The sequence below is a fragment of the Excalfactoria chinensis genome, chromosome 3 (genome assembly GCF_039878825.1).
Source record: "Excalfactoria chinensis isolate bCotChi1 chromosome 3, bCotChi1.hap2, whole genome shotgun sequence".
NCBI lineage: Eukaryota > Metazoa > Chordata > Aves > Galliformes > Phasianidae > Excalfactoria > Excalfactoria chinensis.
Genome location: NC_092827.1, coordinates 101463773 through 101490431, shown reverse-complemented (window position 1 = coordinate 101490431; position 26659 = coordinate 101463773). Strand labels below are relative to the sequence as shown.

Genomic DNA, 26659 nt, shown 5'->3' with positions numbered 1-26659 from the left:
TCCCATTAAGAAAACGGCCAGTGCGGACAAAAGGGGGGACAAAGACAGAAGTTCACGTTCTATCAAAAAGCCAGAATTCACTAGCAAAACAGCCCACATGTGTATGCAGCAGGGCTTGTCAGGAGCAAGGTATCAGTGCCACAGATCAGGCAGAAAAAGGAGATGCCAGGAAACGGTCTGGCATGGAAGCTGGTGGCATACAGAGAAATGCTAGAGGGGATACAGAAAATGGCACCAGGATAACTGGAAGGCCAGGGCAGAAATAGCAACTCAGTCAAACCAAGACTGAAATACTGCAAGATAGCTTTGTCACAGGGAGTAAAATTCTTGAATTATGTCTGACGTGTTAGTCGAGATGCACGACAACCTTTACATTGCAAAACACCCATATTGAGAAGTCAAGAAATTCAATCGTGAAAGTTATCGTCTGCTATACGGAGCGCACAATAACCACACAGACCTCCAAGGAGAAATTTGAGGGCTATAAATGAAGTAAGGCCAGTTTCCCTGCCTTGACTAATCCCCTGTAGTGACCCTTCAATATCCATTTACACATTTGCTTCTTCCCTAAAATAATGCCAAACTCAACCCAGGCTCTAACAAAGAAAAAACCCAAACCGGTTTAACATCAAAGGGCTTTTTAATCTCTCCTTTACTCTGTTGAAATAGGCTTTTTTTTGTGTGTGCGTGCTGAAGATTCTGCAACAATAAGAAATGAAAAAGCTCCCAGAAAATATCTTTTTTCCCCCCTCCATAAGGAAAATTAATATTAAGAGCAAAGGAAAACTAGGACAGCAAAAAAGGGCAAGTTAATAGATGTGACACAGGGGAAAAATCAAGAGAAAATGTTTCCTCTAGTCTGGGTATCTTTGTGCCACAGCACTTTTGTTGAACTTCAGTGTTCAGTAGCAAGAGAAACGAACAAAAGATAAATAAAAAGGACACCCAAATACCTTAAAACAAAGGAAGAAAAACCAAACCCACACAGCTCACACCCACAATGCAACCTAAATAGCAAAGGAGTAAAAACCACCCACCTCCCAAGCATCAAGAAAAACAAAACAATGTCAAGTTTGATCAGAAAGACAAACAAACTGAGAAGCGTGGGGATGTCAGGAACACCGACACTGTGTCTGATATTGGCAGAGGTTTCAAGGCTGTGCGCCTCTTCTGCATGAAAACAGTGCTAAGGCACCAGAAAACAAATAGAGCATTTATATTTCACAGGGCAGCGCTTCATAACCCTCAGTGAACGAAGCTTCTCCCCAGTGACACGTGAGGATGCAAAGCTGCAGATTTATCTTTAAAAATCGTTTTCTGGAAACATCTAAAAGCCTTTTAGGAGTATCAAGGCAGGCTACTCGGTGCCGGTGCTTCTGATGTGACAGTCGCAGCTCAGCGTGACTCTGTGATAAATAGTCTTTGCTGTGAGCTGCAGGACAGCTCTGATGGCACCATCATTTTCTGCTGATAAGTTTACTAGAATATGGGCAGCACAGAAATGCAGTGAAGTTGCAGAGTCGGGAATGCACTAACACATCTATTCATCATGCCATTATTTGCTGAGAAATGGAAATGGTAACACCGAATTTCAGTAATGACATATGATCACTCTTACTGTAGGATAGAAAGATTGACATCAAGTTACATTTAAGATCGCTCCCTGCTTCACTGTACCATGTTGAAGAAGAAACAGACCATGATCCATCACAGTGCAAGGTCCCTGCATACCACCCATGCTAACAACCCTGGAGCACGGCTGCTACAGCATCACTGTTTCTGTGGTGGGGGCTCTTAGGATTGAGACAAGATGTAATAGCTACAGAAAAACATCCCAGAATTACAGCCCAGCTCTGTGAGAAGTGATTTGACAACTGAAGAAGGATACAACCATCAGGCAGGGACTCACCTACACACACATGGCTCTAAAGGTGCAGGACACTGGCTGCATCACCCCACTCTGCCCCGCGTTTCCTAACTTTCATTGCTCTCAATGGCTGTTTCCTTGTCCTGCTTAATGCACACCCTGGAAAATCCTGACTCCAAAGCTTTGGCATCTCTTGTCAGAGCTCCAGCCTAAACAGCCATTCTGCCTCACAAGTCCCACAAAACGCCATCGAGATTTAAAATGATAGCAATAACAACATCAGGTTGAAGATGCAAAACGAACTGGAGAGCTCCTAGATCAGCAAAGTCTGAGTGCCCCCTGATGGCCAACCTCCTGCTCTGCATGGCGAGCCAAGCATCCCATTAGTTATAGCCGGTTGATTATTAAATATTTCCTCCGAGAATAATTAAGAGGATAAATTACAATCTGAAAACTTTTATTTACATCTCATTAAATCTGAGTTTGTTAGAGGCTGCTTTTGACTAAAAAAACAGCCTCTGGGGACCAGGCTGGATTACTTCCAGAACGCAGATTAATCAAAGTTGAAAATACTTTGCACCACGTTTGCGTCCTGACAAATTACATTTTTCATTTGCTTCTCGGTCAGTAACGCAGCTTTAATCTTCAGATTATTTGGAAGCCAGACAGAGCAAACAAGTCCAGAAGAAAAAAAAATAAATAAATGGCTTGCATCAAAACCACAGAATGATCCCGAAAGCTAGTGACCTCCTCTGGCTGCAGCCATCGCTACAGGGCCGCCCAATGCCACACACATCGCCTTCTGCCTGCTCTTTCGGGGAGACTCAGGCCTGACTTATGATACCTTCTCCCCCCGAGTGGTTATAGAATTTAACGTGCTCTTTCCTCTAGCAAAACCTTCACTCTTCTGGCGAAAGTTGCATCTACAAGCAGCTCGATAAAGTAAATTAGTCCAAGGGAAAAAAAAAACCCAAACAACCACAGCAAAAACAAACCAAGCCAGTTTGATACCTAAGGCAGAAGCAGACAATATTTGTGGGAGAAGAGGAAGCTCTGGCATGCACCTCCGAACAAAAGGGAACAAGTGGTCTTTACTCAGAGAGCAGCTTCCTATTAAGACTCAGTCCTTCGTACATTATGCCTTTCATCCCCACTCAACCACAAAATGATTTTGCTGTAGGAAATACAATGGCCGAAAAAGATTTACATTGAAAGAATCTTTAATAATAAACTGTTGCAGATCTGCCTACTTCCCCGTGATTTATAATACAATAAACATCGGATTCTATTGTCTCATGCACTGAAGACATGCACTGAAAAACCGAATATGAAAGAGCTCAATTCTTCCCATCTCCAGTACCATAATAGTGAAATGAGCATGTATAAATGTGCTAAGAGTATCTCTTTGCATCTTTTATAGCTTGTGTGTATTAATCTGTAAAGCTTATTAAGAAAGTCATTGCTATGCAAAGCAGCACCCAATCTCTTTCTCTTGCTTTTCAACAGAGTGCAGTGTTTAGCCAATAGGACCGGTCCCCTGCCCCTCATTCTGCATTCATAACATGCAACATTTGCACAATGTATCTCTCAAAGGCTGCTGAATAGAAAGCCTTAATACTCATGTAAACAACTGCAAACCAATTACTTAATGAATCAGGCCCACACATAATGAGGTGCCAGACAAAGAGCTATAAATGCATTTTTGCGCCCAAGCCTCCGCTTTAAAGTAAAATCCCTCAGCTGTAGTTTGGGCTTAACTGGCACATCATAATTATTGTCTCCAGGACATCAGAGGAAGCCATTTTTTTTTATTTAGGTCCAGCAGGGTCTTTTTCGAGGTCACTCATCAGCTCAGTGACAAAACAGAGCAAAGAAGAATTTATAAAAAGTACCACAGCAGTACTACACAGTTATGTTTATTCTCAAGTAGTGGGTTTCGAGACCACTTGTAAAAGCAATAAAGCACGAGAAGTGACTGCACTAAGTGGAGAGCTCGCATGTGAGCGGCCAAGAAATTTCACTGCGTCCTGACCGCAAAGCAGCACCCAGACGCTGCCACCGCGCTTCTTTCGTCGCTCCTGCCTTGCTGCCTCTGTGCAAAGTCCCCACGTCAAGCAGCCAAAACAAGCAGTGCTCAGAAACTTCACGTTGCAAAGGGAGGATTGCTTTCCTAGGCATTTTGGGAACACGCTTTGAGCTGCTGTAAGATTGGTTGTTTTTTAAAGGAGCACTGTTGTGTACCAGTGCACTTACTGCTGCTCAGAGCCAGAAGGCATGAAGCTACAGGGCAGAGTGATGCTAAAATCTATCACAAGTGAGAATTAAAAAGAGCATTAAAGAAAAGGACATCATATAAACAGCATCTGAAAAACCACAGAAGATGCCAAACTGTACCCAAGGTTTATTAATTAAACAGTTGTCATCATTAATTCTATGTGTTTTACGTACATATTTAGGTGCATATGAACACATTCAGGGGCTTAACAGCAATACTGTAAGCAAGTTTCCCAGGGCTCTGTCCTCTGCCTGATGTCCTGGGCTTCTGTGAATGACTGAATATAGCATTTCAAAATTCATCTACAGGAAAACCCTTAAACTTCCTGACATCAAGCAGTATTATTCGGAATCTCATTCTCAAGCAAAAAGAGTTCCAAGAAAATAGATTGAAAAATAAAGAGGAAAAAAATAAATCAGAATTGGAGTCACGAGACCTAATCCTAAACAAAAGCACAAACTTCCTTCATCAATATGTTATTACAGCCTGTCTTTATGAACCGTACTGAAGAACTGCGGGAAGATCGTGTTTTAATTCAGAAGACAGAACAAAACTTGCCACATCAGAATAGCGGTCTGCGTCAAAACTGGCCTCATCAATAACAATACAAAGAAACCACAGAAAGATATCCATGTCTTATCAGTAGGATGAGTTAGAAATTTATCAGGATGCTTTAAAGTCTTTTCCTGAGTGCTATTAATGGCTGTCTTCAGCTGAGGAGCCACGCAACAGCAGAGCCCACTTGCAAGGCTGTTCTAATAAGAGCAGATAAGAATCTAAAGCCAAGCCAATATTTCATGAGATGGCTGTGCTATATCCTATTTTCTGCCGCTGCTTGACCACTAATTTGATTGTCGCTGTTTGATTACCGTTACACGCCCATGAAGAACACAGGGAATATCTGACACTGCTCAGGGACCCAAAGCAAAGTACTGCAGCACTAAAAATAAATAAGTGGTTTTTGTTCGTTTGTGTTTAAAATTATATAAACAGCATCCTTTAGCTAGCTACAAGGCCATCAATTAAACACAGTCAGTGCGAAAGCAGGACAGACATGCTGTAAACATCCCAGTATCCAAAACAAGAGGGGAGAAAAAACCCCAACCTGCAGACTGGGAAAAGCATGATCCAGTTACAACTAGTTTACATCTCAGCTACATGGAGAAGAAACGCATCACTTTATTTCTTGAAGACTTTATGTTTTCTGTCTGCCCTTTTCCTGACAACTTCTATTGTCTGGCCTCTGAGTAGCCCTACTGAGAGCAGCTGTACACGCTAATTTGTGGTTCACTGAGATGTCAATTGAGTCTTAAAATGAGAAAACAACAGCTGCAAAACAATACTTGGCTTTGGAGCAAATATTTTCTAAGGTGTACCAGAGTTTAAGTTGCTTTATTAGATAAACATAAATACAAGCCTTAGCCTGAGATCAAGTAAAAATCATCAGACATTTAGTCACATTCTGCAGGCATTTCTCATTCCACTGAAACATTTCAAATGTTAAATCCTTTAATAACTTTACCTTGAGAGGTCACCACTTCTTTCACTGGATGAACTCCTTTCGGAGCACATTTCTTGGCTTTCTTTCGCTTCGGAACCATTATTTCCAATAACACAACCTGGTAAGTGAAAAACACAGAGTATAAATGTTCTAACCGTAGATCTGAAGATATCACAGCTGCTGCTCTCGGTGAGGGTGAATTCTGATGGCATTTTTTGCAAGCTGCAAAATGAACGTAAAGAAAGAAAGAAAGAAATTAAAAAAAGCATCTACACATCTTGCAGCATCTATCAGTACCAACTCAGAATGAGTATTTAGAAAAGCATGCAGCAGTATTGGCAGCAACATTGGCAGCAGCTGCATGGAACGAACACTGCTTGGGCCAGGTGCTCCTGGCATGGAGAGGCCAGGGCTGTCTGCACAGACAGACAGAGAAGCCCTCATCCCTGGGCAAGGATGCAGCAATGACTGTGCACCTCGGGCTGTTTTGTTCACTATGGTGAAGATGAGTTAAAGAAATACAGAAAACAAGTCTCCCTTAATATCACTTCAGTGATCTGATGATGGTTTCTTGTGAACCCAGAAAGGCTGGTGTGTTTTGACCTATTTTAGAACAAAAGAGAAAACGCTGCATCACACGCCGACTTTAAGCAAAACTTCAAGGATATACACTTTTTCTTCATTTTCTTTCTAACCCTTAAGTTCTAATTTGCTTGCCATAATCAGGAAGGGTTACTGTCATTCTCCTTCCCCTTAAATGCATTGTTTCACATTAACGTCTCTTGATACTATTTGATACCTGAGTATTTTTAACCATTCCCTTTCAAATAGAGAGCTGCATTCAGGAGACACAAACCCTAGATTTTTTTTTATGATTTAACAGTCAATCATTACCAAATCTTTTATCCACACTTTCCTTTACTTCCTCCTCATTCTATGCATCTCATTTCCATTCTGTACGGATTGATTTAAGAAAGTAAATAGATTAAATTCTTTCACTGGGATGGTACAATTGCTCATCTCTGTGTTTATTTCCATAGACCGTGATGCTGAGGTACAAATCATCCCACTTTACAAGTCTGCTTTGCACTACAAACTACAACTGGGACACAACGAGACCTCTATATACATGTATCTCTATAGATGTGACTGAAATGCTAAGCAAGCCCTGACCATGGAGGAATTCCAGGATGCAAGACTGGCAGTAGCTCAAAGCTGCAGACTGGGTGATGCAGGCATGCACTGAGAAAGCACTCACCATAAAGGAACCAGTATTTGTGCTCGTTTGCACATGACTTCAGGAAAGAAAAAATAATAATAAAATAATCAGTTGGAAACCTCTAGAAATTGCTTTTGACTCCAATGCTGCTCTTCAGGACAATGAACATAGAATCATAGAATTACCCAGGTTGGAAAAGACCTTGAAGATCAAGTCCAACCACAGCCTAACCAGTACCCCATCTCTAAAAAAAAACAAACTTCTGCTAAATCATATCCCTGAGTACCACATCCAAACGGCTCTTGAACACATCCAGGGATGGCGATTCAACCACCTCCCTGGGGAGCCCATTCCAGTACCTAACCACCCTTTCTGTAAAGAAGTTCTTCCTAATATCCAACCTGAACTTGCCCTGGCGCAACTTGAGGCCATTTCCCCTCGTCCTGTCACATGTCACTAGTGAGAAGAGACCTGCCCCACTCTCACTGTAAGAACCTTTCAGGTACTGGAAGACGACAATAAGGTCTCCCCTCAGCCTCCTCTTCCTCAGACTAAACAGCCCCAGCTTCCTTAGCCTCTCCTCGTAGGGCTGATTCTCCAAGCCCTTCACAAGCCTCGTTGCCCTTCTCTGGACCTGCTCCAGTACCTCCATGTCCTTCCTGTGCTGAGGTGCCCAAAACTGGACACAGTACTCGAGGTGAGGCCTCACCAATGCCGAGTACAGGGGCAGGATGACTTCCTTAGTCCTGCTCAGCACACCATTCTTGATACACGTCAGGATGCCGTTGGCCTTCTTGGCCACCCGGGCACACTGTCGGCTCATGTTCAGCCGTGCATCAATCAGTACCCCCAGGTCCATTTCCTCCACACAGTCCTCCAGCCATTCCGTCCCAAGCCTATAGCGCTGCCTGGGGTTGTTGTGGCCGAAGTGCAGGACTCGGCATTTGGTCTTGTTGAACCTCATCCCATTGGCTTCAGCCCAGCTCTCCAGCCTGTCTAGATCCCTCTGTAGGGCCTCGCTACCCCCAGGCAGATCCACACTCCCAGCCAATTTAGTGTCATCTGCGAACTTACTGAGGGTGCACTCAATGCCCTCATTGAGGTCATCAATAAAGATGTTGAAGAGGACAGGCCCCAGCACCGACCCCTGGGGAACACCACTCGTGGCCAGTCGCCAGCTGGATTTAGCTCCATTTACCACCACTCTCTGAGCCCGGCCTTCCAGCCAGCTCCTTACCCAGCTGAGAGTGTACCCATCCAAGCCACGGGCTGCCAGCTTCTGCAGGAGAATACCATGGGCTGGTACCAACATCTGGGCTTCTACCAGAGTGGTAGGGATCCCACTGGGCCTGCACCACCCTTACATCAAATGGGAGCATGGCCTACTTGTCCTTCACCTTTGAGACACTCTGGAGCCTAGCTTTGCCCTGTCTGTCAATTATAAAACAATACTGAGCTATCAATCCCCACTTCTGCCTTAGTTACATCAGACTTCTAGCCAATTAGTCCAGCTGTTCCTCTTGAGCCTGTATGAGTCTGCTTACGCGCCTGCATCAATGGGGGATCCTTCCAAGCCCTCACAAGCCCACCAACTCACCTTTAAAGCTGAGCTTGGTATTTCATCTGGGTTGTGATACCTATAAAGCATCCAAGGAACTTTAAGCACTCAGTGCAGTGAGCTTGTGCCTCATCTCCACACCTCAACAAAGTGCCTGCATTGTAGCAGAAAGGACTGCCAAGTGGAAAGAGGCACTGCTTTATGATTCCCTTCAACCAGTTCAAATGGTGATAAAGCATGAGGGCTGCTCTGAAAGTAATGCCTCCTATGTTATGATGTTGGCGGTATAGTAGAGGTTGAGCTTTCCCACCAACATCCCATCATATGTTGCTGCTGTGTGACAGATGGCAGCAGAGGGACCCTTTGATAGAGCGGTGTCTGACATGGAAGTGCAGATGAAGCCAAGGTGTGTCACTGAATCCCTCCATGCAGAAAAAAAATGGCACCACTGACATTCATCAATGCTTGCTAACACAGACAGAGACCAAAGAGTACATGAGCACAGGGAGGCAGGTGGTGCATTTCAGCCGTGGTGACAGTGATGTGAGAGACAAGCCAGGTTCTGGATGGCAGCATGCAGGTTCCTGCACATTACTGGCAAGTATGCACAGCTAATGGTGGCGACTGTTGAAAAACTGTTATGTAGCTGCAAATGTGCTTCATCAAACAGCGTTACTGTGCCCTCTGTAGCTGTTGTAGTTTCCATGGAAATAAATAGGAGGCATTACTTTCCGAACAATCCACACATTTTGGAGCCCCCCAGCTCCATGCTATAAACATGGCGTTTTGAGTATTTACTCTATGGACAGCCAGTGCCTACTGCACAGACACAACTGAAAAAGCTTGATAAAACAGCCTTTAAGCTCAAACCAGGACGTTAATAATGAAAAGTAAGTTCTTAATCCAATCATTCAAGCAATACTGCCAGAGAAGGGAAGCTGTTTTGCCACAGATGACACAGCTCTCCTTACATCTTTTTCCCCAGTGTATTCTTCCTTCCACTCAGAATTAGCGAAGGATCTGAGATACCACTATTAATTAAAAACACTCCACACTTTTCAACTTGGAATTAATTGTGCAGTCTGTGTGGGTCAAAGCAGCTTTCATGTCAGCTTTTACAATTTTGTTCCAAACAAAATGGGTGTATTTTTCTTCATTAGCCATCAGTTCCAGGAAAAACTGCCATGGTTGCATAATGACACGCTGTTATTTTGTTCTGTTGAACAGCTGAAATGATCTTTGACCCAGAACTGTACCAGAGCAGAACCAGGAAGAAGAGATCTTCTCCATGCACTACCCTATGGCCAAGGTTCCAGTGTTAATCAATGTACAGACTTTGTGACAAGAAAGTGATGCGATGTAACCTGCAAAGAAAGAGAGGAGAAGGCTCCTGGTTGTGTACTTACAGTGTTCATACCTTACTAACTGTGCTACCTGAGAAAAAAGCCCACACTTTTAGACCATCAAAACCAGCACTTCTGCTATGCTTAAAACCCTTTGCTCTGCAGGAAGGGGAAGAAGGGCAAATGGAATGCCAACTTAAAGCTATCAAGAGCAATTAGTCATTATTTCCAATAACAGTTAATAATCACATATGTAAACATGAGTTGCTGGAGGGCAAATGATCCCAGCACCTTTGCAAGCTCAACTCACACACAGATCTGTACCTCCCTCGTATGCAAGTGAGTATTCCACAAAAAGGAACTTAGACTTTTCTGTGTACTTTTGGCAACAACCAAATAGTTAGCTGCTTGGGTATTTCAGCTGTCACTAGACTTCAAAGTTAATAATGCCTTGAAAGGAATATTATCAGGATCAGCTGAGCCTGCAAGCTGTGTAGTTTTAGTTACCTTGGCAATATTTATTGTATTCACATTCAGGAGTGCTGCTTGGTCCAGGCTACCACGCTGCTAGCTGCGGCATGAAAATAGGGAACTAACAATAGCTCCTGCCCAGAGGAACTTTAAATCTGAACAGCCTCCTCCACCACATTAACACTAATTACGGCACTTGCTGATCATCCACAAAGAGCCATCTGGGATTAAACATAGGACATCGGCTGCCTTGCCACTGCCAGAACACAAACTGCCACTGTGCAAACCTCTGCCTTGGGACCAGAGGCTTGAGTGATTCCTACACACAGCTTTTATACGTGCTGATTTCCCCTGTGATAAAGCAGAAAACTTGCTTACAGGGAGAGGATAAAGGCTACCTGTGAATCTGATAGAAGCATGTGCTCTTCTGATAAAAGGAGGTGATAGGAGGATGAGCAAACAGATAAAAAGATCTCCACATTAAGAGCGAGCAGAACTCTGCAGTGGCCAGTAGCCAGAAGGAGGTCAAATACCAACAAATATTGCCCCTGCTTTCCTTTGAACGAAGAAAGGATAGAACACTCTCAGCATAACAATATACCAATGCATGATGCTGCCCTCTCGAGAGGGTACACACCTGGTGACCAGAGGGCTCATGGAATCCTGATGGAGCAAGCCATCCCAGTGAGAGCACTTCCAAAAGTTGCTCCCTCCACTTGAAGACTGAACGCTCAGAATTCACAACTGGAACACTTAAGACGTTTTTCCCAAATTTACTCAAGTTGAGCAGTGTAAAATATCACCTGCTGGAGAATGTAATCCAAACTAATTTAAGCAAAACATACAGTTTGATGCTGTGCCAAGGTACTTCTGTCAAACCAACAGTGATTAATCGCGTATAGATGAACAACTTTTTTTTTTGGCAACAGCAGCTTGTAATGGATTGATATCAAATGAAGCAAAATGTTGGGTAGACTTAATAATGCTTTGTTAGCGCACTCCAAGTGGAAACTGAGGACCCTTTCAAGTCCAACTCAAAGAAGGACCACACGGGGAATGATGTGTGGGCGTGGGAAAAGTGTTGGTAGGATTATTGGCTCGTTAGGGGTGACCTACAAAGGAAAACAGAATTGGTTTTGTGCCCTTTCATGTCTCCCTATGATACGTGAGAAGGATCATTTTATTATTACATACACACACATGTATGTTTTTAATACTATTATTATCCTCTAGAGGGTTTTTCCTCATTTCTGCATTAGAGACTTTTCTACCTGGAGTAGAAATGCCTGATGAGCAGAGAAGTAATACAATTTTTATTCCAATACTTTACAGCTTCAGCATCTATTTAAATCAAAGACATAAAAAGGAAGAGAATGTTGAAGATTTAACAAACGTACCCCTTCACTAAAACCAGCAGTTTCCTACTCATGAGACATTTAAACCATCATCTGCAAAGCCCAAAATAATGGATTTTATCATTTTTAATCCCCCATCATTTGCCTACCTGAGGAACAGGTAAAAGGCAAGCCATTTCTTTTATGTGTCTTCCTAAGATAAAAAAAAAGACAAAGCATCCAACAAGAGAAGCAGAATGGATCCATATACACTCCTCTATCCTTATGTAGTTTCAGGAACAGCAAGGTCACCACTAATAAAACATAGGTGAGATCAACTGCATTTCATAGGCTGAAGGGTACCTTACACAACACAAAACTCTTTTTGAAGTCCCTCAGTACAACACGGCTCTGCAGGATTAAGAAGGGGGTCTATGAAGGAAATCATCTTGAAGTAGAAGCTGGTACAAGGTGGATCAATCTTGAGCCCTGAGCTAACTGCAGGCTTGGAAAGCAATAAATCTTTATTGCCACAAACAGGAATATTTACAGAATATTAAAATATAGCATGTGGTTTTGTTGTGTTCCCCCCTGCCCCGTAACAGAACAAAAAAAAAAAGAATAAACCAGAACTATAGAAGCACCCATGAATTCCTATTGGGAAAGACTCTCAGCTCTCACAACAAAGTCTGTCAAAACCTCAATGCTTCCAATGTTTAAATCAAAACTTACAGCCCTTAGGGGATGCAGTAAACACTGAAAATAAATGGATTTTATATCCATTATATACATAAATATAATAATAAATTGATATATATATATATATAAAACAAAATGATTATGTGTAGCAGACCATCTAAAGACAAAAAACTAAACCCCACACAAGTCATTGGAGCCCCAAAGGCAAGGCTGAACAATATCAGTGCTGCAGGGCTTGTAATGGTGAGCACAAGGCAGAGAGTGACAGGCGGGGAGAAAGAACAAGAAGCCTGGAGAAGATGATGGGCTGAAGATGAATCGCGGCTAAAAGGAGCAACTTTGCTTTCAAGTGAGATATGAAAAGCCTCACTCCTAGAGACAACGAGAACGCTGGCCACTGCAAACATGCTGCCAAAAAAAAAAAAGTACCTAATAAAGCAGATTCAAGAAGAAAGCATTTGTAACTTCAGTTACCATTTGCAGTAGGAGGAGTTTCTCAGCACTTTTACAATTAGGAAATATCAGTGCTTGCACATCCATTCCATGAGAAGCTATGAGAGAGAGATGTGGTTCAGCTTTGGACCAGCTGCAGCCCAGCCTGAGAGCCAGGTTCCCAGAAGGAACTGCCAATATGGAAAAGCTGCTGGGTTTCATGGCTCAAAACAGCCATGCTATGTCCTGAATCCGGCATGTGGGTAGAAGCAAGCCAGAAGCATGGGCAGCTACACACATCCAAATTCAAGCCTGTGTCCTCCATTAAAAAATAAAAATACATCTGCGATGGCATCACTTAGAAGAAGCCACCATTCCCCACATTGTTCTTGCTGGTGATGTCTGCAAATGACGAAGCATAAACCTCTTAAAATACAGACAAAATCAGAACAGTCCCAAGTTCTGCCAAACCTCTGATGAATTTTCAGCTAAGTGTGCTTTATTTCAGGGAACCGTTTAAGTGGCTTATGTGCTTTTAATTCACCCCCCCAAAAAAATAATGCTAATCGGCACAGCTCACGTTTTACAACGTGCAACTGAAGGACATTTTAAGCAGCAAGAAAAACGAAAGCGTGCCGCCTTCAAAGCCTCAGAGAAAGAAAAAATATTCTAAGTTTTATGTGGCTAACACAGTAATATTATTGCTGCAGTATAATTCCGGGATACGAGAAGCACGTTTTTATATTTCAGCTGCAAATTAGGCTCAAAAAGCAGCAGAGGAAAACCTCCATAGAGAAATGAATTGCCCTCCGATAGACAGGCTATTTTTAAGTCGTAAAACAGCAGGAAAGCAACAGCAAGCGCTGTATAAACAGATGCCCTCGCACCTTTCTGTTGGAGTACACACCTGCATCAATAAACAGCCAAACATACCCATTTATAAGGAAGCAGCCCACGACTTTGCAAAATATCAGGCAAAAGCAAATTGAGACTTATTGCAAAAAGCTCTGCCCGGAATACTAACGCGTTATTGATACTTCACAACGCAAGGATCCTAAGCCAGCCTAATGCATCTGCTGCGGGGAGATCTGAACACGGCTTGATAAAACCTTATTGCTCAAAATTTGGTGTTATCAGGCAGCTTTTGTAACAGAGGCAAAAGCACAGCTTCCTGTCTAGCGGGATTTTTCCCCCGCGCTTATTCTAATGATACACATTCAATTACGAGAGAAAAGAAAAGAATCAAATCAGAAACATCTGTAGTTTGCCATATAATTACTGGATCTTCCCCACGGAGACTGACCTCTGTAACACCGATACGAGGACCTGAAAGGCTCAATGACGGGATATTCGCGCGGTCTAAATGTGTAACATGATTACAAGGAATTAAATAGGCACCGTTATTTTCCATCTTGGTTTACGTGAAGATGAGTGCGTACTTTATGATCCCGCGTTTAATCTTTGTGCTCAGTATGTAGGAGCTGAATTTACTCACTATTAGCGGACCCAAGCCCCTAAAAATGCTGTGTTTTGATTATATAATAAAGTTGAATACCACATTTGAGGTTAATATGCAGCCATTACTTTTACCTGTAATAGGAATCTTTCCTACCACGCTTTCTTCCCGGCTCTCATCTTCACACCAGCTTGTGACTTCTGTATGTGAACACACCATAATGAAACCCATTTCAAAGTGGCAGCGATCAGACTGGTTTGTTTTCTTTTAAGCCCTACTCCCTTTAATTTCTCACTTTTGTTATCTCTTATTTATTGATCTAAACTATCCATTAGCGTTCTTAAAAGAGGCGCCTACTGTGAACTTTACTCGAATGCGGAGCTGCCATGTCTCTGTAGCTCCCAGAGAAAAGGAAAAGCTAACCAAATGTCTTAAATAATTTAAGACCCAATGGGATTTCAGAAACAAACAGCCAACAGTAACTCTGCGATCTTGTCCAGCAGCCCGACAGCCGCGGCATAGATCATACCCACCGCTGAAAATTAGTTTAAATCAAAGTCTCAGTCTCCTCCGTGGATAAAAGTGGCGTGGATTTAGGGGGCCTAAATCAGTTTGTTTACATGTGCTGTGTGAAGAGCGTTGCAACCTAATTGCCTGTCTCTTCTGGACTTTGATGTGAGGGATGCTCTGAGAGCAGGCTGAGCAAGTTCCCGTCACCAGTTACTACACAGCACTAATATATTACTTCCTTATCTGAAGAAATTAACTGGATTTTCACAAACATCCACCTTTTAAGAACGGTACTGCACACCTCTCTTAACACCAACCCTTTCACAGAGGAAAATCTGCTCTGCATTCCAGCTTCATTAAAAAAACAAACCAAAGCACAGCTATCACACCATTTCTAAACAGCAGGCATTTTCAAAATACACCTGTGCATAGGGAATCTATAACTGCCACAAGGTTTGATTTTCTATCTCAATTGAGAAAACTAGTCCCGATAGGTAGCGTTCACATTAAGAAGTAACAAGAATGACCAAACTACCGAGATGTTTAAGGCAATCACCAGCTGCCTGTTACAAATATTAATTCCCGGTAGCTCTAACAAAGTCCCTGGCAGATTTGGATGGAAAACACACTTGTATCTCGCAGCCGAGCTCGGTGGCAGCTCAGAGCACACAGGCAGAGCTTTTAGCACTTGTTACCTTGTTTTCCTATGCTGTTAAGCCACGGAACATGTTTTGCCTGCTCCATTTCCCTGCCGTCATTTGGGATCGATGGCAAGCTGTAAGATGATTCATTACTCTGAACAGATGACCTATCTCCACACTCTTCTGCAGGGACCTCTCTCAGCAGCGGTGGAGCCTGCAGCATTAAAAAATAAAAAACAAGCACAGCCCTATTATTCTGAGTCTCGAGAGGCAATGGTTTCCAACGTACATTTAGGTTAATCTATACTTCACAGAGTAATCTGCTTGCAGGATATTTTTGCTAGATGCTGAATTACCTCTGAGTTAAATCAGTGCTAGCATGGGTACTGCATTCTGCCTTCAAGTAACACAAACCTGGAATTCTTTTGCTAACTGTTTTCTGGAAGCTGCGTTCTGTACTACAAGTACCCACTGCAAGCACAAGAGACTGAATAAAAAGTTTCCCTTTTCTCATTTTGGGTACAGCAATAAGGCAAGTCAGCACACATTGCCAGCAATAGCTGCAACAAAAACCACCACCAAGGTCAATGAAGCTGAAGACAGAAGATCCAATCTGACATCAGCTTCTGATAGACCAGACTCAGATTTTAACCTGCATTGTCACAGCATGTTCCTCAAGTTCAGCCTCTCTTGTCAGTGTGCAGATCCATGCAGAAGTTCTAGCCTGACCTCTGTTAATTGAATATTACTTCTGATGTCCCCAAAAACTAAGTGGGAAGTAGATGCTTTTAAAGGGAGCAGAACCAAGTGTAAATATGGCCAAGTCATACGGTTTTGGAGGCATTATTCTTTTGTCTTTGTTACCTACAGGGCATCCTTTTGTTTTCCTTCTGTGTCACAAAGTACAGACCCGATTCTTTAAATCTACAAGCTTTTTCCTCTTATTATCTGTTTAATAAATGAGCCAGCTTTCAGCAACACAAACCAACATCTCAGAGATAATCCCAACTACTTTAACTTCCTCTATCTACGCTTATCTGAGAAACTGGAAAGGCTTTGAGACCAAAACCATGTGGGGCTTGTAAGAAGAGTTTTCCTTCCAGCATCCACCCCCTCCTCATTAACTCCACGTTTATTTGGGAGCACATCATGGCAGCTTTTCAGTCTCAGCTTGCACTGCTGCTATTCTGTGCTTGGATATCGGGTGTTTCGATGAAGAAAACACCTTGTGGGATGGCATTTAGCAAGATAGATTTTCTTAAACGTAAAAGTAGATGTTGAAAGGATATGTGTGGGCCACAGTAACGCGTAGCAACAAGCAGGTCGTTACATATATTTACCCATAAAGCTTGTGTTACTAAGCTTTGACTTAGAACAAGTCTCTATGTAGGATTTTAAATGTATATTTAGTATTTATCTGCCACACCAGCAGTTATTTTTCTAATATTATTAAAACAAAAACATTAAAAAAAAAAAAACAACCCAACAGATTGGACTGCTTTGCTAATGTCTCACTCGAAATTAGAGGGGAAAAATGTTTGAGGAATATTTTTGCTCTGGTATTATTTCATATTTTATATACACACATATGTATGTGTATGTACATGTTTTTCTTTCCCTGTAAAGGTAATGCATCTCAGGATTACTTGGTTCTTCAGTTTCCTACGTCCTCTGGAAATGAGCTCCCTCATTCCTTTTGCATAGACATAAAGAAGAAAACGTCCAACAAAAACTGAAGTTAGTTTATAAACGCCCAGTTAGAGATTAAAAAAAGCACACGTGCAGCTATCTGTAAAATGCCCTGCATATTTAACGTACCAAACATAATTCTGTTTCTTTAAAAAAAAAAAAACCCACTATCACTCATGATAAAAACCCATTAAGCCACAGAGAAAGACAGATGATATAAGCCTCATGATAAATTTGCACCATGGCAAAACACGTTAGCTTCTTAAATCAGTAACAGGCCCAAAGGGTGGAAAAGATGTTGCAATGATCTTTGTGGGCTGCTTTCTTCGTGGGGCAAAGCCCACAGACGCATAGAAAATCTAGGTTCCCTCTACAGACACTTCCTAGCCATCTCAAAGTCAGATTAATGAGCACTACTCGCTCATCCTCCCTGGGTACCCAAGTACTGGGCAGTGCTAAGAGGCACAGGGCTGCTTCACTTTAACTGCATGTGCATTTTAGTCTCTTGCTGTCAATTATTTAGATGTTCATTTATGTACATTTATATAGATATACACAGAAGCATGCATGCACACTCATATATCAGTCTCTATAACCTGAAAGGAGGCTGTGTGAGGTGGAGTTGGCCGTGACATGCTCCCAGGGAACAGCCATGGGACGAGAGGGGATGGCCTCACATTGTGCCAGGGGAGGTTCAGGTTGGCTGTTAGGAACGATTCCCTCTCCCAAAGAGCGGTGAGGCAGCAGCACAGCTGCACAGGAGTGGTGGGATCACCATCCATGGAGGTGTCCCAGAGCCGTGGGGATGTGGCACTGAGGGACGTGGGCAGTGGGCATGGTGGGGGGTGCGTTGGGGCTGAACTGAATGATCATAGTGGTCTTCTCCAACCATAATAATCCTATGACTTAAAAAACACACTGTAAAGCCTCAGGACACATCATCACAGAGGCTCCCTGCACTCCCAAAACTGACCTGGCTTCCTGGTGCCTCCTCACCCGAATCCAGCGTGCTGTGTAACACAGCTGCCAGCTCCTCAGTGCACAGGTGCTCATGCTCCTCCACGAAGGCAGCGTGGCTGTTCAGTAAGGCCTGCAGTGTGGCCACATCTGACTGCTGTCCTGTCTTGTCCCTGGGGAGCTCACAGAGGTCACTGGCCTCCAAGTCTTCCTTCAGACTACCATCCTGGCTGCAGAAGCTGCAAAATAAAGCAAGCGAAAAGTTTATTTAAAGCCCAGAGAGACAGCCAGAATAGGTACAGAGGTCAAGTTCAACTGCAGGCCCTTCCTCAGTTCTCCCTCAGAATCCTCCAACAATTACATCTTTATGAGAACCCTACCTTCAGAAGTCTGAAATTTAATTTTAAGCACAACTACAAAGCCCTTCCCAACCTGTGCAATTAGGTGAACAGTGCCACAGAGTGACAGCCAGGGTAACCTGGTCCTGCTTTTGTTAACACGGGGGGAGGCTGGTGACTTTTTTGCTCTTTTACCCCAAATATATTGTTTTTCCAGTTGTTATTCTGTACCCCGGCAAAACATTATTAGCCACTAAGTGGATACTCTCCCTCTTGGGGATTTACAATTTACTGCATATGCAGAGAGCAAGGCTGCAAAAAATGATAAATTGAGGAGCAAGCATTTGTTGGCAGCACCTAGCATCAACTTCACTGCAAATCCTGACTTAGAGAAACAAACAAGTAGAAAATAAACCATCAAAGCAACCCACAGACTTCTTTGTTTTTTTTAAGACTGAAGTGTTTTCCTCTCATATTCCCTACTCCCAGCTGAGGAGCCAGGCAACTCTTGTATCCCCAGCCATTTCTTTCCAGCTGTTGGGAAATGGAATATTTCAAAGTTATATAGAATATGCTGAAAAAAAAAAACCATTATGAATGCCTCAGAAAAATGGTTAGTGAAACAATGCTGTAAATCACAAGGAGGTTCAAATGGTTGCAAGCAGTAAGAGAAGGATCAGGATGCTTTTTCCTTTCATTTATATGAACTATACAGAGCACATAAGCCTGGAAAAGGCATGTTACATTTTCCTACAATGTGCTATTTTCCTTTGGTGGTCATACATCAGCTTCTTTATCCCTGCATTCCCTGCAGCATTTCCCCATCAGCGGCTCAGGACATCAGCACAGTGGAGCTGGACCTGATGCTGAGCTCTGCAGCAGGGAGAACCAAAGCCCTGGAAGCAGGAGCGCTCCACAGTGTGGCAGAGCAGGACCTCAGGGAACTCTTCCTGAAGGTGTACCTCCACAACGACCCAAATGCAGACTTCAGTGGTGAAGTAAAGCAGACTGAGCCATCCCAAGGGTAAATCTGCCCGCTTTGTGTGGCAGTTTCCAGCTCAGGCCTCCAGCAGCCCTGAGGAACCTGGCTGCACACCCAGGTTTTTGTGCAGAAGCCGACAGCTACGCAGCCAGCCTCGCTTCACCGACTAAAAGTTCTGCACTATTTTGTAATTACGTTAAGATACAGCAGAAGTTTTGCTTTCTATCAGTCTGTTCAGCAACGGCCAACAATTAAGCGAGAGCTGCTCTGCATTGAGCGGAGTTTCCTAGACATCTGATCAGCTAAACAATGCCAGGGAGATCGCATACACAGTTAAACAGTGCTTTTTCTTCCCCCAAAGTCTTACAAAACCTGTATTTCAGCGGCCGGCTCGTTTCCTATTGTTTCCCTCCCCCTGGGTGGTCCTTCCAGGGTGCCACTTGAGAGGGATACAATAATAAAAAGGGAAGGGGAAGGAAGGGACACCAGCATAAAGAAAAACAAAATGTATGACAATCTGCAGCAGGCTACGGATCAGAGGTCAGCAAACAAGAGGTCCTTCTCTTTTACAGGTTGCTTCCTGGAAACAGTCTGATTAAGCTGACAGCTTGAATTATGTGTTACATTTTGTAATGCACAATCCATCTGTGCTAAGTCCTCTTCAATGCAGCTGAAGCAGCACAGGCATAAGCTCTGCCTTTTTCCACCCCTTCAACACCGGCCTTAAAATAGTCATCATCTTTCTGCACACTAATTCTCAGAGACCCTTTCCACATCCATTTTTAAGCCCCAGAATAAAGGGCAGAATACCCTGAGGAATGCCAAAAGGACAGAGCCCACCGGAGGGGTTAGGCAAAAAACGAGTAGCCCCACAGGACCAGCATCCCATCAAGCTCTGCAGATGCAGCGCAGGGTGTGGAGATGCCCCGCGGCACAAATGAGCTTTGGTTCAGCCACCATTTTTAATAACTGTGATAGCAAAGTGGCATCGCCCCACCAGGAGCTGTCAGCGAGCCTCACAGCCTGCACAGAGTGACCTTTCCCTGCAGCATCGCCTCTCCTTGGTTAGCAACCTGACAGTGTTATCAGGATTAGTGCTCCTCCAGCTGCTAAAGGCAGGCTGAAACTCAGTTTAAAAAAAAAAAAGAGAGAGAGAGAGAGAGAGAGAGAAAAAGCCTTGCCCTGTGGTAAAATACAACAAACAAACACTTCCCAGGGGAAAAAAAAAAAAAATAAAAGCCAACTTCTTTTCCTTATGCCTCAAAAAAGACCTCTTTACAACAGTGTCTCTGAAGTAAAGCACTTCCCCCAAAAACCTGGGATACACAGCACAGATTTTGCTTGCTGTTGATTGAGCTACGACATCAAAACCGCCTCCATAGCAGTATACATAAACGAAGCCCACGCTCTAATTACTTGGAAACTTCTTCTCAAGACTTCCAGCTCATGAATTACTTTGCAAGACTCAGGAACACGCACTGAATTTCAAGTGCATCGGAACGACAGACTTTGAAAGAACTTGTTACCAACTCAGCAACAGAGAGGCTATGTATCACTCCTCGGCATCTTTCATGCCTGCCATTTCTGAAACTTTATCTGCATTTCAGTTTTCCATTGAAACAAATTTAAATTTGGATCTCTTCTGCAGATACACACAGCAGTGGAGATGGCACTTTCATGGCCTTGAGAAACTAAGGTATTCAGCTTAGCATGATGTGAGAGGAGATACTCCCCATTCTGGTTTTAGTCATGCTCCAGAGATAAAGCGAACAGTAAAACCTTTCTTATAATTTAGCTGGCTTCAGGAGCACTGCACAGTATTTTTGTCAGCTCCTGAACAGCTAGGCATCACCCGCATCTACCAGAAGAGAACAAAAGGTTAAATTACCACTGCTCAGCTATGACTTCTCCAGCAAAGACAAGTACCCTGTGCAACTTCCCTGCAAAATGTTATGATTAACAGGTGTCATGCAAAACAAAAACTGTGTGTAAGCTATTTAGATGTAAATTAGGTGATGTTTCTGTAGCAAGCAGCCTGATGCAAATGTGAAATGATAGAGTTGCACAAGTGTATATTGGTGGCCATTAGTAGCTGCTCAACTGGCATCTATTAAAATAGGGACTGACAGTGAGAGCGGTCCCTAACATGACGTGAACACAAATATAGGAAGAAGAGATATGAGGACATACCCATCAGGCACTGAGCTGCCCAAGGGCTCATCCTCTGCTGAACAGCAGCTGGGTGGATGCAAAGAGGAGCTCTCTGGTGGGTGGGCACTGCTGCTGCTGCTGCTGCCGCTGTCCTGGCTGGCTGCCTGCTGGGTGTTCAGGTTATATTGGGATCCTGGAAAAACAAGTAATAACAAGATTACTCCCAGAACATTAGCAGAATCTGTAAATTGTCATGTATGGAATTAGGACAGGATGAGCTACTTAGTGCACTCTCCCACCTCAAAGGTGGCAGCCAGCATCCCTCTGCCTGGGATTGCATTGGGATTTCCATGCCCCCTCCCAACATTCCGTGTCCTTCTGCACTTCCCTCGCAAGGGGGAGTTCAGGCAGACCCTGGCCATGCTCCCAAGTTTGGCTTTGAAACCAGAGCTCAAGACCAGGCACAATGAACCCTGCCACTACTTAAAAAAATCACTACCCCAAAATCATCTCCTACCTCCCCACATTGCCTTAGGAGAAGCAAAGAAACAGACAAGCTTGAAAAAGGTTTTTTAGGATAAAGCTTCAGAATACTTTCCCCATGTTGGGAGGAGTAGGGTAGGGGATGGAGCAAGGAGAAATACACCCGGAGAGCCTTCTTTCTGACGCATCTTCTAAATCTTGCAGAAGAAACACAAACTTCAGTGGCTTTTATACTCAGCATATTAGTTATCTTTTCTAAAGAAGAAGAGTACAGACAAACTGTGCCTAATAATAACACTTTTTCCTTAAATGACAAAAATGACCAACCACTGCAGTTATGTATTAGCATTGCCACAGAAATTCCCATGGGTTTGAATGAAACAGTATTCACAACTAGTGGTACAGCACCCAGCAATTCAGCTCAACTTGGGCATAGATTCCCTGAGGCCCCAATTCTTGAGGGCTGTGATAAATGGCAGCTTACACCAGGATCTTCTGTCCCCATACAAAGCCTGACAGTGGTGACACAGAAGCATGTCAGATGAAAGACAACATCAGGACAGATGTTATTTACGAATGGATAAAGAAATGGAAAAAATAAAGAAAAAAATTAAGAAAGGAGGTCAGAAAAAATAAATCCACAGAAGATCATCTGATGGAGATGCCAGTTACTGACTATAAGGAAGACCATGATCGTTACAGGATAAGAATCCCTTCATATTAGGGTTGCCACTAGTTTCCACTAGGAAAAGCTCAATTTTAGCATTTCCTATATGCCTTGGAAAACTCAAAAGCTAGAAATTGCTGTATCAACTGGCAGGGCAGGGGAAGATATTCCTGCTAGGTCTTACAGAAAAAAAGCCAAACAAACAAGGGAAGAAACAGTTTCTTAGAGACAAATCTTCATCACTGTGATTTCAAGAACAAGTCTAATAGCTTACTTCAAAATGAAGCAGGAGAGAAAACATTTTGCCATGACAGCAAAAGAAAAGGTGAGATGGTGAAAAGCAGCCTTTAAGCACAGCCTTCCATTCCCATACATGTGCATCCCAGCTGGAAGACAAGCATCACATCCCTCAAGAAAGCAGGGAACAAGTCAGAACAAATAATAGTTAATCTAGTCTCCTACATGGAAGTGGTGATCCTTGGTCTACATTTGCAAATTCAGTTTTCAGAAGTGAACTATTCTGAATAGGCATTTGAAGAATGAAATCAATCCAAAATAGAGACTACCTATTTTTCCAGTAAATTAAGTTGACATTAAATGTCTTAAAAACAGGCTCAAACAACTTTGAGACAATTGCAGACACAGAAGTGAAGAAATCTTTGCTTTCTTTTAGCTCCCAAGTTAGACTTGACCAAGCCTCATATCAACTAGAAGAGCTGCATGCCTTGGATGAATGAGGGACAAAGCTTTATTTTACAGAATAATCATCCAGTGGGGTAGAGAACCCTCTCACAGTTGACATCCATCTTAAGCAGGCTGCCAGGACAAGGCAGCCTTGTAGAAGGCTCTGCAGGACTGACACCATGCAAAAGGTCCAGGTTCAGCTTCTCGCTGCTAGTTTTTGCTTTGCAATCCCCATCCCCACCCTCTTCCTCCTCCTCTCCCCTACTTTGGTCTGCTCAGGTTGAAAAGCAAAAAGCCAAGACCCTGAAGTTGGAACAGGGGATATTCAGCAGGTGTTCCACTGTCAGGGGTGAGCAGAGAGCAGGAGCCTCAAAACGCCCCAGATAGGGAATGAAAATCCAGCAGCTTTCACCCCTAGTGAGCCTTTGATGAAAAGCCTAGGAGGAAACAGACAAAAAAAAAAAAAAAGGAGAAAAACAAAAAAAGAAGAAAACAAATGAGAGTTTTACTGTTCTTCAACCAAAGTATAAGAGTTGTAGGAAAAAACCCAGCAGCTGCATGCACGTGTGTGTTTGGGATGTGTTTGGGATCCTGGGCTCCATCAGGAGAGGGGTGGTCAGCAGGGATAGGGAGGTGATTGTCCCTCTCTACTCTGCTCTTGTGAGGCCCCATCTGGAGTACTGTGTCCAGGTGTGGAGCCCTCAGTACAAAAAAGATATGGAGATTTTGGAAAGGGTCCAGAGGAGGGCCACGAAGATGATCAGGGGGCTGGAGCACCTCCCCTATGAGGACAGGCTGAGGGAGTTGGGTTTGTTCAGCCTGGAGAAGAGAAGGTTGCGGGGTGACCTCATTGCAGCCTTTCAATACCTGAAGGGAACTTACTCCCAGGAGGGGAGCAAACTCTTCGAAAGGGCTGATAACAGCAGGACTAGGGGAAATGGTTTTAAGTTAAAAGAGGGAAGATTTAGGTTGGATGTTAGGGGGAAGTTCTTTACTAGGAGAGTGGTTAGGTCCTGGAACAGGCTGCCCAGGGAGGTTGTGGATGCCCCGTCCTTGGAGGTGTTCAAGACCAGGTTGGACGGGGCTCTGGGCAACCTGATCTAGTATAGGCGTATGTTTGGTGGCCCTGCTAGGCAGGGGGGTTGGAACTACATGATCCTTGAGGTCCCTTCCAACCCGGGTCATTCTGTGATTCTGTGATTCTGTGATTCTGTGATGTGTGTGTGTGCTGCAGCACACTGGAGCAGAGGTTCCACATACCAGAGATGCCGGGCTCAGGGGCAGGTGCCAAGAGGACAGGTTGCTCACAGACTTCTTTTGCACTTGTTACCAGGTGCTCGTGAGTCACCACCTCCTTCACTGATGTATCACTTGCTAAGTCAGCAGTCCTGCTCTGCACAAGTCCTCCATTGGGTAATGCTGAGCAGAGCTCAGTGGAATTTTTGTCTTCTGTAAAATTCAGAAGACTGCTGTGCAAGCTGCTGTCTCTGATGGGCATCTTCTCCTCCACGGGGAGGCCAGACTTGCCATTTTGCTCATCAGGCTTATTGGTATGCTGCATGTTACCACCAACTTGTGTGGGATGCCCGTCTGTCTCATCACCATGCAAGGCCGCCAGCTTGCTGGGGCGGGCAGCAGGATGAGGGGGTTCCTGCTGCACACTGCAGGCAGACATGCAGTGGCCCATGAAGAATGGCACCGGGTGATGCAACCTCCTGGACACAGCTGTCTTGATATGAATTCCTGCCTGCCTTGCAGCCTGTGGCATCTGGAAGACACAGGTACAAAATGGTTAAAGAATCAAACAGGTAGCATGCTGCAAATGAAGCTTCTTGAGGATTGTGTGCTAGTTTCTGAAGGGACTTTTCTACTATATTAGTTTTCTCCATAGACAACGCATTCTTCTGTCCATTTTCTTTAAAGTAAATGGAAATAGCGAACGCTCTCTCTGTGAAATTCTACAGCCCATGCTCCCACTAGAGATCAGCAAAGGTGGAACCCAATACATCTGGTACAAGTTACCCACCACATCTGAAAATAAGCACAGCTCATTGAAAGTATCTGCCAAAAAACAATCCTTCAATACGGCTAATACTACCATTAGATGATGAGCATCATCTCCCACACTGCAGGAATAGTGCCAGCTGCCATCAAGTTGTCATTTCATTCTGTGCACCCTTTTTGTTGGATCAGCTGCAGAGCTGATGCTGGAGTCCTAGATCCCACCTCTGACACTGTCCTTAGCCATCCGTCATCCTGCAGAGCCCACTGGCTGCTGAATGCAGCCATAGCCACTAAGAGCCACCCTCCTTGGCCAACCCAAGCCAGCGTGAAGTATGCGCTAGAATTTGACTTGCTTTCCACTTATGTCTTGTCTACTAATGGACCAGCACCAGCAAGAGTTCTTGGGCATGCAACATGGCAGAGATGGGTCTTCTTGAGCAGGCAACAGGATAAGGAGGGGTCCCCAGAGAGTCTGAAATCTCCATCTGCCATCATCTATCTATATATCCAGCTCAGCTCGCTGCATGTTAACATAGCACGGAAGACTGAGGCAAACAAGAAGCCAAAACAAAAACACCAAAAAACCCAACACAGCCAAACAACAATTTGATTAATTCCCTTCTGTTCTTTCCTCCAGCCGACCCACACCAAACAGGAAGAATGATTGAGCTAACAAGTAGGTGGAGTTGTATTTTGCACAAGACAACTTTGGGAACTGAGCAGAAACATTTTAAATGACACTTTCACCCAAGAACTCTGCTGAACCTGCATAAAAATTGTTCCAACACTATAAATGCTCCACTTCTACATTCCTGTGTCTTGGCACTTTTTTTTTCCCCACTCTTTGAAAGCTTACTCAACCAGGAAAAAAAAAAAAACTTACCACTACCAGAAGGTCACTGCCAGTTTATGCAAAGCCAAAATTAGCAACCACAATGCCATTGTTCATACTAAGGACAGGTTGCTTTTCAGCTCCAAATCACAGCAGGGCAATTAACAGTCACCTCCACACCCCTCTCCTCTCTCTTGCTGGCTGACCTCCTCCTACCACACAAAGTCAGCTGCCAAGCCCAGCTTAAGGGAAACAAAGGCATCTTGTCTAGTGTGCGTCCGTTTCATTAAAAAGCTCAAATTCCACCTAACAAGAAGCAGAACAAAAAGCCATGAAGTTATTTTAAGAAGTAAAGGCTTGCTACTGAGATCAAGTTCACAGCTTATTCTATCACCACTGCTCTTGGATTCCTCCTAATTACTTCTGGGGGCTTGGACTTGCTGCTTTGAAACACATCTAGCAGGTATTGTGTGGATTTAGCAGCTCCTGAGTTTAGTGTTCCAAAACAAATGCAATTCAATCAGGTCCAAGTGCTTTACAGAGCTTTAGCAGAAGTACATCTCCAG

The 26659-nt window shown here is 43.7% G+C and overlaps 1 protein-coding gene across 1 annotated transcript in view; it reads right to left on the bottom strand.

The window, feature by feature from the left end:
• Positions 1-26659, bottom strand: part of KIZ (kizuna centrosomal protein) — a 45615-nt gene that overhangs the window by 8948 nt on the left and 10008 nt on the right. Inside the window, exons 5-9 of the mRNA XM_072332273.1 lie at positions 24518-25025; positions 21463-21616; positions 17969-18191; positions 15361-15520; positions 5665-5761 (exon numbers count right to left, since the gene is read on the bottom strand). Of these exons, the coding sequence (XP_072188374.1) occupies positions 5665-5761; positions 15361-15520; positions 17969-18191; positions 21463-21616; positions 24518-25025 (1142 nt within the window). The remainder of the gene's footprint in view (positions 1-5664; positions 5762-15360; positions 15521-17968; positions 18192-21462; positions 21617-24517; positions 25026-26659) is intronic.